The following is a 15,020-nucleotide window of genomic DNA, read 5'->3' on the forward strand; positions in this document are numbered from 1 at the left end:
AAACGCACCCTATATCTGCATACAACAAATGATTCATACTATGTTCATCTTAAAACATAAAATTAAGGGAAAATGATGACTCACGTACATCATGTACGAATTGTTTTTTCATGACCTTCCTCCAACAAACACTTTAGTATTAGATCAGAATTTTCTTTTTGTCAGAAATGACATGATCGGAACTTTCAGCTTTTGTTAATGGCATGGTTAAAACGAACGGAATGCATTCAAGTTCTCTTTTGAAAATGAGCAACCTTCTCCTGGAATTCGAGTTTATAGTTGTCATGATCAATCATACAAACTAATATATAACTTTAGGTACATATCAGAATCTCATGCATGGATATATTGCAATCTCTCTATATCCCTCTCTCACATTGTAATCATCTCCACAACATCGTCATCATATAAAGAGGCAGAAAGAGAAGACGACTGGTTCCCGGTGAGTTGCTGAACCAGACCCATGAACTCTTCAGGCTTCACATGAATCACTTTGGGCGATCTCAAGTACACAATCTTGGTCGCCGGTTGTCTGCGACGACTAGTGGTCCTAGCAGGGACAAAATCTTGCTTCGGGATCATCTCTGTGGAGCTTCTGTTCACAGCCATCGCTTCAGGCCTTGGACCCTGCAACGACAATGGCTTGTTATCGGCAGCCCTTCTTGTTTGAGAATTCATCGTCTCCATCTCTTCGTGTCGTGACTTGTGATGACACGCTCTGAATTGATTAGGGTGTAGAATTCATGTTGCCTGGATTTGCTTAAATTTATATATATGCATGAGGGAGAGGTCAAGGATGACTTGGAGAGACTCTTTCTCTTGAGAGTATGAGAGTGGGTTAATGCCGCATGCAGACGACAAACTCGGTCCATGCCTTCAGACGTTTTTGAAACGGTCCTTTCCGACTGCGCTCGAATAAGTAAATTCCATTCTCAGCATTTTTGCAAGGTGGGCGCGTTCTAGAATCATTACCGAATCAGGCATTAGACAGTGTAGGGCCCGAAGCAGTTGAGCGACAAGGTCAAGGACTGGAAGCATTCGAACAGGTGATGTCATGGGATGTACGAAAATGTCAAAACTGAGGTTCTGTGCAGCCGCTGTACAGTACTAGTACTTCAATTCCATGCGGTTGGATCATGGAAAAAGAGAGCTTTGAACCATCCTCCGAACGTTCCGCGCACGAAATCTTTTTGCTAAGGACGACACCGGTTACGTACAATGTTATCATTCTCCTAACATGCATATGATCCTTGGGACTTTGGACTTTGTTTTTCGCAGTCGAGTTCCGGGATCTATCTAGTTTTTGCAGAACTCTGTTCTTTTTATCACCTTTGTTGCTGATATGGCCCCACGCATAAAGAGTTAGCCACCCTAATCCAGTGGTGGCGAGGGCCAAGGGCCACCATCTAACCATAACTTGCGAGGACCATCAGTTGATCCTTAAATGATCATCACTAAGGTCAAGTTAATCTAAGTAGGGGCTTCCGCACAAGTCGAAAGTCCATTTTTTATTGGATCTACAGAGTGTTTTATGGACTTTCAGGTAGTTGAACCTCTGTCATGCCGTGCCACTAGATTATAAATGGGAATAGTACACAAAAAACCTCAAACTTATTGCACTCATGTCACAAAAAATGAAATTTTGATTTGAAATCTTTTATTACGCCGACTAAGTCCTAAATATTTTGATGATTTGTTTATACGGTTCACTCGGTCAATTTTTGCGTAAAATCTCTAATATGAATATTAATCGTCTTACGTGACATGAAGACGTTGGCATGAATAATTTTTTAAATATTTTTTTTTTTTTTTTATTCTTCTTTTCTTTTCTTTCCTTTCTATTTTTTTTTTCAAACTACCGGCTAACAAAGGTATCGAAGCCTTGCATAGATCCAAGAGAGGGCCACAACCCTTGCCTATTGGCCAACAAGGGTTGTGATGCCCTCACTCATGGTTGGTAGTGGGCCAGACATGAGAGAGAGAGAGAGAGAGATAATAAAAAATTAAAAAATAAAACCAAGATTTGCATGAGAGAGGTGAAGCAAAAAGAGAGAAATCAATGATTATAAAAAGTGGCTCTAAAAAACTTAGAGAACTATTTAATTAGAAAACCTATTCAAAATAAAAATAAAAAAAAAAAACCTTTTCGGGCCCACACTTGAGACATATCTAACAAATCTCCACCTTGACTCGACAATTAAGTCAAGTTACTTTCCTCCTATTACAGTAAAACTCAGTTGCAGCAAATATTAACCAAATACAATTAATGCTTGAATTTGGCAATAGACAAAGGCTTCGTTAACATATTAGCTGGATTATTTTCTGTACCAATTTTCAAGACCTTAATATAGCCATTAGCAAGAATGTCTCGAATAAACTAATATCGCATATCAATGTTCTTTGTCTTATCATGATATGTCCGATCTTTAGTAAAATGTATAGCACTCTGATTATCGCAATGGACAGCAGTCACATCATGATCCACATTAAGCTCTCTAAATAAGCCTCTTAACCATATGACCTCTTTAACTACTTTTGCAATGACATATATTCTACTGCTATAGTAGACAATGCTACTATATGTTATAAACTAATTACACAACCTCCAATAGTAAATATGCACCCAATCAAAGACCTCATCTTATCAAGGTCACTAACATAATCAAAATCAACATATCTTGTCAGAATGTTGCTAATTTTTCCAAAACTCTAAACCAAAATCAAAAGTACCTTTCAAATATCTCAAAATCCACTTCACAGCTTACTAGTGAACTTTTCCTAGGCACAATAAATATCTACTTACCACGCTAACAGCATGTAAAATAACAGTCTAGTACAAACCATGATTTACATAAAGCTACCAACTGTACTAGAGTATGGAATATGTGACATATATTTTATGTCATCATTTGTTTGTGCGCATAAATTAGCTGATAATTTAAAATGAGCAGCAAGAGGGGTACTTACTAGTTTGACATCTTTCATGCCAAAATCTAACACCTTCTCAATATAACTTTTTTGGGAGAGATATAATTTTCCCCTTTTATGATCTCATCGAATTTCCATTTAAGATTTTTTTCACTACACCTAAATCCTTCATCTCGAATTCAACACTCAAATGTGCCTTCAAATTCTATATATCGGATGTATCTTTTAAGGCAATCAACGTATCATCAACATATAATAAAAGATAAATGAAAGAGGCATTAGGAAATTTGTGCAAGTATATGCAATTATCAATCATTATACAGGTGACTTTTCAAGCCATATATAGACTTATTCAATAGACAATCCTTACCTTCAAATTAAAAACCTTCCGGTTGACCCATATAAATTTTCACTTCAAGTTCACCATGCAAAAAAAAACTGTTTTCACATCAACTTACTCCAACTTTAAATCATGCATGGCAACTAACATAAGTAAAACCCAAATAGAGTTGTGTTTAACAACAGGTGAAAACACATCATTAAAATTAACTCTCTCAATCTGATTATAGCTTTTAACAACTAAACGAGCTTTGAACATGATGTCTTCAACTCCAAGATTACCTTCCTTCTTTTGAAAACCCATTTACAACCCACAATTTTATTTTCTATTAGTGGTTTGACAAGCTCCCAAGTTTGATTCATTTTAAGAGATTCCATCTCTTCATTCATAACAACTAACTACTTTGTTGAATCTTTTGAAGAAATAGCTTGTTTGTAGGTTTTAGGCTCATCATACCCTACTAACTCTGCAACTAAAAGAGCATAAGTAACAAAACCTGAAAACCCATATTTCTACGGAGGCTTCACTATTCTTTTTGGTCTATCTTTAGCAATTAAATATTGTTTCTCTTTAGGTTCTTCAAACTCAATATTATTAGTAGATGATTGAATTGGTTGCGAATAAATTACTTCAAGCTCTACTTTCTCTACAATACTTTCCGGATTTTCATCACAAGAAATAGATAATTCTTTCTTAGGATGAAGCATAACAAACTCATTAAAAGTAACATCTCTGCCGATAATAATCTTAGATGAATCGGCACACCAAAGTCTATAACCTTTAACACCATAAGTATAACTAAGAAGGATGCTTTTTTATTTTTTTTGCTCTAGGCTCAAATTTGGCAAAAGAACGCTTCAAATACCATAACTTTGCCCAAAAGGACACTTAAGTGCCATAACTTACGAAAGGTACACTTAAGTGCCACATTCGAAGAAAAACAAATCACTTGAGTGCCACTCCGACCAAAGTTCGGCCAAAACACTGACGTGGCATTTTTCCAGCGAAGTGTGCCCAAAATGATGCCGTTTTGCATGTTGACGTGGCTAAATAATGCAAAAATGGCGTCATTTTAGGCTGATGTAGTAAAAAAAAAAAAAAAATTAATTAATTAAATTAAATTTAGTTAAAATATTAAAAATTAATAATTTAAAATTAATTTTAAAAAAAAAAAAAAAAAAGGGAATGAGAGGGAGGCAACTGAGGGATCAGCCCTCGTTGCCGCCACCGCTCGCCGCCGAGGAAGGGTCGGCGACGGCGGGGGAGGGTCGGGACCTCGCCCGGCCGGGCCAAGGACCGCCGACCGCGGGGTCGCCCTAGCGAGCGGCAACCCTTGGCCTAGCCGGGCGAGGGCCGCAACCCTCCCTAGATCGTGGCTAGCGGCGAGGAGCTCGCGAGCCCTCGCCATCGGTCGGCCGAGGTCGCCGACCCTTGGCCAGACCCAAAGGACCCGGCCGACCCTCCCCCGCCGACCCTTCCCGGCGGCGGGTGGCGGCCGAGGGCTGATCCTCGCCCGCCTCCCCCGTTCCTTTTTTTTTTTTTTTTTTAACTAAATTTAATTATGAATTTAATTTAATTAAAAAATTATTTTTTTACCACGTCAGCCCAAAATGACACCATTTTTGCATTATTTGGCCACGTCAGCATGCAAAATGGCGTCGTTTTGGGCTCGGTTCGCCGGAAAAATGTCACGTCAGTATTTTGGCCGGACTTTGGTCGGATTGGCACTCAAGTGATTCATTTTACTCCGATTTTGACACTTAAGTGTCCATTTGTGCAAAGTTATGGCACTTGAGGAGTCCGCACGTCGCCCAAATTTGCCTTCACTAACACATGCATATGTCAAACATCTAAATACTCGAAAAGAAAAATAATCAACAGATTTACCTGACCATACTTCCTCAAGTGTCTTACACTCAATAAATGTGCAAGGAGAACGATTTATCAATCAAGCAATTGTATTAATTGCTTCGGCCTAAAACTCCTTGTCTAAACCAGCATTAGACAATATGCATCTAGTTCTTTCTAATAAGGTTTTGTTTATGCATTATGTAATACCATTATACTGTTGTGTATTCATTGTAGTATGATGCCTCATAATACCTTTAATTTTGCAAAACTCATCAAACTCACCTCCACAAAATTCTAACATGTTATCCATTCTCAACCGCTCAATCTTTTTACCAATTTGCTTCTCAATTATGTTTCCCATTGTTTAAATGTAACAAAACATCACTTTTTTGTTTTAAAAAATAAGCACAAACCTTTCTTAAAAAATCATCAATGAAAGTGAGTAAATACCTCAAACCAAGGCCTTTCGTAGGAACTTTTACAGACCCCCAAAAATCAGAGTGAATATAATCCAAAGTGCCATTGATTGTGTGAATTCTTGTCTTGAAATTGATCTTTTTCTGTTTTCCAAAGATACAATGTTCATGGAAATCCACTTTTTCAATTTTTTTACCACATAGAAGACCTATCTTACTCAGCTCCTCCATTCCTCTAATACTCATATGGCCTAATCTCATATGCCATAATTTAGTGTTTTTTGATTCTATCATAGCTAATAAGATTGCAGTTGAACTGATAACTATAGTGCCTTGTAACTAATACAAAGTGCAAATTTTCGGTCATTTCATCAATTGAAAGTGAACCTCTCATAATCTTCATAACTCTACATTCAATTGTAAACTTACAACTGTTAGCATCGAGTGTACCCAAAAAGATGAGATTTTCCTTCAAAATTAGGAACATGTATGACATTATCCAAAGCCCTAACAATGCCGGCGTACATCTTAATGTTGACAATCTCAATCCCAATTGCTTTGCATTTAACATTATTTCCCATTAGAATAACTCCATTGTTAGATTCTTTGTACGTGGAGAACCAGTCACGATTAGGAAACATGTGGTATGAATAACTTGAATCAAGAATCCAACCATCATTGAATTTGTCTTTATCATTTGCAATCAATAACTAATCTTGGTTTTCTTTTTCAGCAACACCAGCTTGAGTGGGGTTTTCGTTTTCCTGATTCTGCCTAATAGGTAGTTTTGATTGTTCTGCCGATTTGCATTCCCTTGATTTTGCCGATTCATATTTTTTATTTACTGTTTTACCTTGTTTCAAACAATTTATCTTAATACACCCCTCAGACTTACAACGGTTATAAATTATGCTTTTATTATGATAGGAACCTACCACTATTTTTTTTTTCTTCTCAATAGACCTTCCTCTAGCAACTAAACTAGCCCCATAATCATTATTGCCTTCAAAAGTCAATTCTATATCTAGTTTCTGTTTATTTAGGAGACTAATCTTGGCATCTTCGATATTAATAGTTTCTCTACTAACAATCATGGTTTCTTTAAAATTCTTATAAGAGGAAGATAGTGAAACTAACAATAAGACATCATGATCTTCATCTTCAACATCGACATCAATACTTCTTAATTCAAAGATAATAGTATTGAATTCATAAATATGATATCTAAGAGAAGCACCTTTAGCAATATGAAGAGTTAAAAGTCATTGCCTGAGCCTCAACTAATTGGTGAGGGATTTTGTTAAAAAAATATTATCCAATTTATTCCATAAACCTGCAATTGTTGCCTGACTAGTACCTCCTACAAAACTTCATTCATGAGACACAACTGAATCTTTCATCCAATTCTTCCCACGTTTCATTTGACATACTTTTTTATTTCTCCCCTTTCCCAAACAGAGTTTACTTCAAACCCTGCCGCGTAAGAGCATCCGACATTTGAACTTGTCATAAGTTGAAATTGCCACTCCCATCAAACTTCTCAATACCAAATCTCATTGTTGAATTTGAAGCCATAACCAAAAGATCAAGGGGAAAAAAAAACCTAAGACTTTGATTCCATATTGTTATGGCAGATTCTGAAAATTATAACGATATTAAAATTGAAAAGAAAAAAAAAACACTAGATCTTACGTAAAAACCCCTGCAGGAAAAAGCACGAGGAGAGAAGAATCATTCAATTAGGAAACCTATTCAAATAGGAAACCTACTTGAATTAGGAAATTTTCCTTTTCATGCTCAAACTTGAGACATATCTAATATCAGCAATTTCTAGCCAAAATTGCATGGATTGACTATATTGACATATTATCAAGAGATTTAAAGCTCAACCGATACAATTAAAAGGTTTCGAATTAAATTAGTATAAATACAATAGGTTTATGACTTTTTTTTTGGTACTTTTCCCAATTATAAACGAAGGATATACTAAGTATACTCTACTATTGCGACATACCATATTGGTAAAACACAAAAAAAAAAAAAAAAAAAAATCTATATATTCTTGCATCCTCTTCCAAATTCCACCCCCTCCTTCTCTCTCTATTTAATTTTTTATTGTAATGTGTTGCAATGACAAATCACATCAACACCTGACCAATTTTGACACATCAACAGAGCTCATGTCGATATTGACAGAGCTGTCAATAGCAATTAATCAAAGTCCCCAATGGCACAAATCAAATAAGTTAGAGAGCTCAATTACACTGTAGAAGGCAAAAGGATAAGATCTTATAAAATGTGATGAATTAGACAATCAAAGCTATAGAATTTCTTTTTTGGCCGACCAATAGTACCATACTTAATCCCAACTAAATATGGACACCTCCATATGCAAGGAGAACTTAGTGGGGGCCAAATTCGTCAATAAGATACGATGGATATGTTTGTGTCTTAAACATGGCGGTTGGAGTGATTTCCATGCACGTGCATGCATCGAGCGCCCCGTACCGGCATAACCCATTGCTAACGAACGATCTCATCACGCCACAAGCCTGGATGATTGTCCCCTTTTGCGCGTGCTTTCCGAATTAGCAAGCTTTTCTCCCGGAGCGAATCGATCCTCCTTGTCTTTTCAGCTTTTCCTCCGATACTCAGCCAAGATTCCTGCGCAAAATCTTACCTTTTTTTCTGGGTCCGGCGTTCTTCATCGGTTCCGGATTCTTGTTCCTTCTGTCTAATCGGGTGTTCCGAAAACCAAGTCTTCTTTTCCCTTTTGGGCTCTTGACCCTTTGATTCATCTGTCGTTTTGAGTTTGATTCCTCGGCTGAAGTGCGACGATCTCTCTCGAATCGTTGATGGGTCTCTGATCCGGATCAGAGAGCCACCAATTTGATTCCGTTCCGGCGTGGCGGGATTGATAAAGAACCGCCCGAAAGACCCGGTTGTTGAAATGCCTGAGGGAGGGTTCGTGAGGAGTTGTTAGCTAGATTGGTGTGGGAATTTTTGATGGGGAACTCATGCGTGGGACCAAAACTCGGTGCGAATGGATTCTTGAGTTCCGTCAGCGCGGCGATATGGCGTTCCAGACCGCCGGAGGACCGCCTCCCTCCTCCCCCGAATGGCGAGGACAGCAGCAAGAATGCGAGTGGCAGCGGCACCAATGATTCGAAATCCAAGTCCTCCCCTGCCCCTGTTCCAATTCAAAGCGCACCTCCTGAGCCCGTGAAGATTGATGCTCAGGAGCACAAACAGGCCGAACCGGAAAAAGCTGTCGTGGAGGAGGTAGCGAAGCCTCCAGAGGCAGCGAAACCGAAGAAGCCGACGCACATGAAGAGAATTTCGAGTGCAGGGCTTCAGGTGGATTCGGTGCTGGGGAGGAAAACACGGAATCTGAAGGAGATCTATAGTTTAGGCCGTAAGCTTGGACAAGGTCAATTTGGAACTACATTTCTATGCATAGACAAAACGACGAATAAGGAGTTTGCTTGTAAATCGATTGCAAAGAGGAAGCTGACGACGGAGGAGGATGTGGAGGATGTGAGGAGGGAGATTCAGATAATGCACCACTTGGCGGGACATCCAAGTGTTATATCAATTGTGGATGCGTATGAGGATGCGGTCGCGGTTCATGTCGTGATGGAATTATGCGCTGGTGGTGAGCTTTTCGATAGGATCATTCAGAGGGGACATTATTCAGAAAGGAAAGCATCTGAGCTTGCAAGGGTGATTGTAAGTGTGGTGGAGGCATGCCATTCATTAGGCGTGATGCATCGGGACTTGAAGCCTGAGAATTTCCTCTTCGTTAACCATGAAGAGGATGCGGCACTTAAGACAATTGATTTTGGATTGTCTGTGTTCTTCAAGCCAGGTACATCGTGGGATTGTGTTTTTCATTTCTACTGCTAAATGTCTTATTATTCTCAGTTCCATGTATTTTGACCTGCAATTAGACAAAAATTAAGAGTTCTTTATGAAATTGGGTCTAGCATATCGTTTTATGTGGTTGTTTCTGTATAGATGACACAATTTTCACTAGCACTATTCTTCACTTTGCGATAGCTTAAAGATTGGCACTTGCGGGTCCTGAAATGCCTATATGCAGTATCTGCTTAATGTGGCATGAAGATGGTCACAGAAAAATCTAAGAAAAAAGATATTTGCATTTTGAGGGGATTTAGCTAATTGTTTCCTCACCCATAAGTCTAAGTCTCAATTTTCTGCGACTTGTGTATCATTAAGGAATAAGAAGGCATGGAAGATTTTCTAGAAGCTTGGAAAAGTGGCTAGCTGTCTTAGGATCAAAAGAATGAGGTTACATGCATTGTATAGCTAGCGTTGATCTGCATTACTGGTAGTTTTGTAGTCCATACACTACATAGGCTGATCTAAAATGCCTAACTGGAAGAAATATTTCCTGTTTGAAATTGCAGTCAGTAAGCAATCCATTCTCTATACTCTAGCAGTTTTGTTTGTAGAAACAGGAACGTTTGGTCTTTCCCCATTTTCTCCCTCACGCTTGTCGTGCACATGGCAGAGCACAAACTAATGTTCAGTAGCATGAACAGATGAATTGAAAGGACTGCCAACAATTTTAATTGGCTCACCTTGTCGTTTATTTTTTTGAATGCTCAGAATCCATCGCTATGTTAAAATCACCGAGATTACGAACTATATGTAAAAGGACAGATACTCTTGTGAGTATATCTTTATATTCCATAAAATTGGGAACTCTGAGTGGCAATAAGTAATATAAGATCCGCCATATGTTGATGGTCAAGTTAGTACGGTGCATCAGGAAAAGATCTTAGGCCGTGATATATGATGAAATCTGTCCTTTCAGTCTTCAAAAACCTGAGAAGCCAACCATTACCGAGGCTAGATTTGCTAGTGCTACGTGGAAAACATAATTTCGTGGCTCTTTCAGGTGATTTGATGAAGCAATCTTAGGCTAGCAGTGTATGAAATGCATCCCAGGTTTTATTTTGCCGCTTAATCAAGACAATCAATTGTCAATTGGAAGCTAACGTTTGCAGAGCAATGCTCTTCTGAAGAAACTGTAGCTGTAAATCATCATGTTTCCATGTAACTGGTAATTGTGTGGAATGGATATCCAGTAAGACCATTTGTAGGGAAACAAGCGCGGCATTGCTTCACATGGCAGGATTTTAAGAGTAATTGGTGTGAGGAGGTGGGTATGGTGGTCAATTGTTAAATATAGCCTACAGCATGTGCATGATCTTCTGTTGTGCCCATTCAAGTGCGAATTTCCAACTTCATGTTGACTAGTTAGGTGGGTTTCTTTTGTATTTTTCCCTTTCCCATGATCATGCTATCTTTCCTCTGATACTCACAAAGCTGTGGAAGAATTTTCTGGAACTTTGTATGCATGGGCTAATGATCTGTGTGTGTGCGTGTGTGTAGTGAAAGTGATATATATGTTCAGTTTGTTAGATGCACGTTTGTGTTGGCTGGTCTGCTTTGTCAATCTTGGATGTTCAACATTTAACCATCTTATTAAACCTACACTTTTCCCATTTCTGCTAGAAACCAGACGTTTAGAGATTAAATTTTGTCTGCCACCCTAAATTGCCAAGTGATTTATCTTCATCAAGGACTATGCTCCGCTTTACAGAATACGATACTGTAATTACCTATTCAACATCTATATCCAAGTACTGCAATTGGCTTATGAAAAGTTACAGAAGTAAACTAACTAAGAAAGGTGTAAGACCAGCTTTTGAAGATGCTAATACAAACTTGAAGATCTTAACTGGATTGATCACTGAGGGATGGGAATACTATTGATGTGTTATTCATGTCAAGCTATATATGATGGAGATCGAGCTATGGTACTTAGGAAGTGTTTTTTCATGAGATTTTGATTTTTCTCAGTAGTTAAAATATTGGTTGGGATTTGGCAGACAGGTGAAAATTAAATAAAGGATGAAGGAGGTCAATTTTCTAAGAAACTTTTTGAATTTGTAATACAGAGTAACGTCTAAACCAGGTTTACTGATTTTCTTTGGACAAGTTACCAGATGCACAAGTTTATCAGCTTTTTCTATCCTGTGAAGTAATATATCTTTCTACAGGTGAAATGTTCACTGATGTGGTGGGGAGCCCTTATTATGTGGCTCCGGAAGTATTGCGGAAGCATTATGGCCCAGAATGTGATGTTTGGAGTGCAGGGGTGATCATCTATATATTACTAAGTGGCGTCCCCCCCTTTTGGGATGGTGTGCATCTCTTATCTATCTTTCAATGCTTTCTACTTTGTTCCCTTAAATGATCTGTGTATGTAGACCCTTAAAACTAAGACTTTGAAATTATGTGTTGCCTTCTTGTTCAGAAACGGAGCAAGGGATATTTGAGCAGGTTTTAAAAGGAGAACTTGACTTTATATCTGAACCATGGCCCAACATATCTGAGAGCGCCAAAGATCTGGTACGGCGAATGCTTGTAAGGGACCCAAAAAAGAGGCTTACAGCCCATGAAGTTCTTTGTAAGTAAAAATTCTTATTACTTTTGATATTTTGGAAATTACACCTATGTATTTCACCTCTCTTAGTTCTTTCAAAGCCACAATTTGTTGCATCCCTGCTGTTGTCACCTGTTGCTGTTTGTTGTAAAGAAGTACCATGATGCATGTCCATAGCATCAGTAAGAGTGTAAAAGCACAATGTGGCAGCGTAGGAAATTCTTAGAAGGTGCAAAGCACTTGCCTCATCCTTCCTATTTGAAATTTTCTAAGTTACTTCTAACTTGTTTACATTTGGGACTTCGTGGGACTGCTTCCTATTTGCCAATTCTCTTGGTCATTATCATTGGAAATACTAGAGCTTCACTGTCCTGACTTCAGACAGACTCAATCAAGAGCCTTGCTACGTCCTTCCATGATGCTCACAATGCTTTTGCCCTGTGCAGGTCATCCTTGGGTTCAGGTTGATGGCATTGCTCCTGATAAACCCCTCGATTCTGCAGTTTTGACTCGTTTGAAACAGTTCTCTGCCATGGACAAGCTCAAGAAGATAGCAATCAGAGTACGTAATTTTAGTCCAATTCTGACAGAAATAAGGCTTTATGTTAGAAACTGATCGTTAGTCTGCAGTTTTATGTATCATACACAATGTCTCTCTATACTGTCACCGCTTAAAATTATTAAAAAGTAGACTTCTCTGAATTACTTGGAACTTTTGCACCGGAAAAACTTGCATCTGCCATGCATTTCTCTTTGGCTTTTCACATATTCCAGAGTGTTCCACCGATGAATGCATCTTATACAGGTCATGGCTGAGATCCTTTCAGAAGAAGAAATTGCTGGTCTGAAAGAAATGTTCAAGATGATTGACACAGATAATAGTGGGAACATAACTGTGGAGGAACTGAAGGTTGGTTTGGAAAAAGTTGGCGCAAATTTGAAGGATTCAGAAATTCATGGTCTTATGCAAGCAGTAAGTTCTAGTTCAGACTCAACATGGAGACTATGTTTCATATTTTTAATCTATTTTATCATGTAGAGAAACATCAGTTCAAAATCTACATCCTCTATTCATAAAACTGATCCTCTTTTGGTACTTGTGAAATATGGGAGATAGAAGCTATTTTCCCAGACATCTCTCTTTGGTGACTTCAAATAAATCAGCCTTCTCCTCATGAACTTAGGTGGACACAACCATGTAGTAGGACTTGAAATGAAATGTCTTATTTCGTTTACTACCTTTCGAGCAGTCATCATCTATTAGCACTTCTTTGTTGAAGTACTTGTTTTAGACATTAGAATTTATAAATGTAAGTCGATATTTGACTCTCTGGACCAAAGCTTGCAAAGCCAACCATGAGAAAATTCTTGTAAGAGCAATAGAAGTAGTCATTACATCTATTCTGAGTTGAATTTTGAAAATTTTGATTTGATAGACTTTGAGCATTTATATGACATGCGGTTAAGATTACAAAGTAAGCCTTTTGGCAGAGACTGTTAATGTTTTATCCTGTCTTTCCAAACCTGAGTGCCTTTGCATGACTTGTGATGCAGGCTGACATTGATAACAGCGGTACCATAGACTATGGCGAGTTCATAGCAGCAATGCTCCATTTAAACAAGATCCAGAGGGAAGATCATATGTACGCAGCTTTTTCCTACTTTGACACAGATGGGAGTGGGTACATCACCAAGGATGAGCTTCAGCAGGCTTGTGAGCGGTTCGGCCTAGCTGATGTTCCCATGGAAGAGCTCATGAACGAGGTTGACCAAGACAATGTAAGACTGCTCTGCTCATATTTCTTCTCGTATTGCTTTTCATGATTACAGAAGTAGTCACACTTAGTGTTTTTCCCTACCAGGATGGACGCATCGACTACAACGAGTTTGTGGCTATGATGCAAGACACTGTTTTCGGCATGAATGTAGCTAACGGCTAGAGTAATGCAAAGTAAGTAATGCAAAGTAAAGGTTCTTCCACATTAATTCATGATCTGGGTAGGTGAAAATGTAATGGTTAGAGGTCACTTATGTGCTAATTAGGTAGAGGTCTGCGAATGCATACTTTTGTATTTTGTACAGATCAGTCAAGTGTTAAAGAGAGGAGATAGTGTGTTAGGGATTGAGTCTCCGCTATCTGTATTTACCACTCATCTTTCTGTTTTTGCCATAGGTGTCATCACTCTTTCCGTTTTATATTAATCCCATCTATGTGATTTGAAGTTTGCATTTTCGCCTTACCAAAAATTCTGATCTCTGAGATGGAAACCACGGAAAACAGAATAGCTCCTCCTCAGTCTACTTTGGATCCGGCAGATATGCAAAACATTACTTAGAACGGCAGCTTTATTTAAGTTCCTGAAACTAGAGCTCAGAGACCTTCCATGTTTTCTCGATCAATAGACCCATTACTCTATCACCGACACCGATCACCACGAGGATGGTAAGTGATCTTGAGATAGCATCCGCGCATTCAAATTTCTTCAGTGCATAAGTAAAATTTTGAAATGCAGCTGCCCCAGAACAGAGTGGAGATTAAGGGAAATAGAAGGCAATGAACTGGCTAAGTAATATGATGCTACACTTGTTGATTCCGTAGAGAAGATGTTTCAGCATCCCGCACGAGATGCTATGGAACTCTTCGACTCATAATTCGCCGAGTGTGGATGCAATAACAGGGCCTCTGATAAGCAATCAGTCGCTAACTCGCTTATCTTACAGACTTAAAAAGAATAGCCAAGGAAGCTTCGAGATAACCTTCACGGCTGATTATTGGGTTGGAACAGATTCTTGAGCTACGGTCATGCTTCAGACCTCACACCCAGTTTGGATGGGATAGAGATAGTAGCTGTCTAATCACGAGTTCCTCTTACTATCATGGAATGCACTTGGTACAATTTCTATTGGTATAATGCAAAGTTCCTCTCGCAGTCTTAACGCAGTAGTTTAGGACTCTGCTACCATTTATGATTATCAAAAAATATTTATGATTATAAAAAATCAATTA

The 15,020-nt window shown here is 38.6% G+C and overlaps 1 protein-coding gene across 1 annotated transcript; it reads left to right on the forward strand.

The window, feature by feature from the left end:
* The first annotated feature begins 8,046 nt into the window (after positions 1–8,046).
* LOC104446669 (calcium-dependent protein kinase 20) lies at positions 8,047–14,242 on the forward strand. The gene is made up of 7 exons (XM_010060499.3): positions 8,047–9,403; positions 11,628–11,771; positions 11,885–12,037; positions 12,460–12,575; positions 12,819–12,986; positions 13,568–13,792; positions 13,876–14,242. The coding sequence occupies exons 1-7, from the start codon at positions 8,542–8,544 to the stop codon at positions 13,951–13,953; spliced, it is 1,746 nt and encodes a 581-aa protein (XP_010058801.1). The 5' UTR covers positions 8,047–8,541; the 3' UTR covers positions 13,954–14,242.
* The last annotated feature ends 778 nt before the right edge of the window (positions 14,243–15,020 follow it).

This window comes from Eucalyptus grandis, chromosome 1, assembly GCF_016545825.1.
Source record: "Eucalyptus grandis isolate ANBG69807.140 chromosome 1, ASM1654582v1, whole genome shotgun sequence".
Classification (NCBI taxonomy): Eukaryota; Viridiplantae; Streptophyta; class Magnoliopsida; order Myrtales; family Myrtaceae; genus Eucalyptus; species Eucalyptus grandis.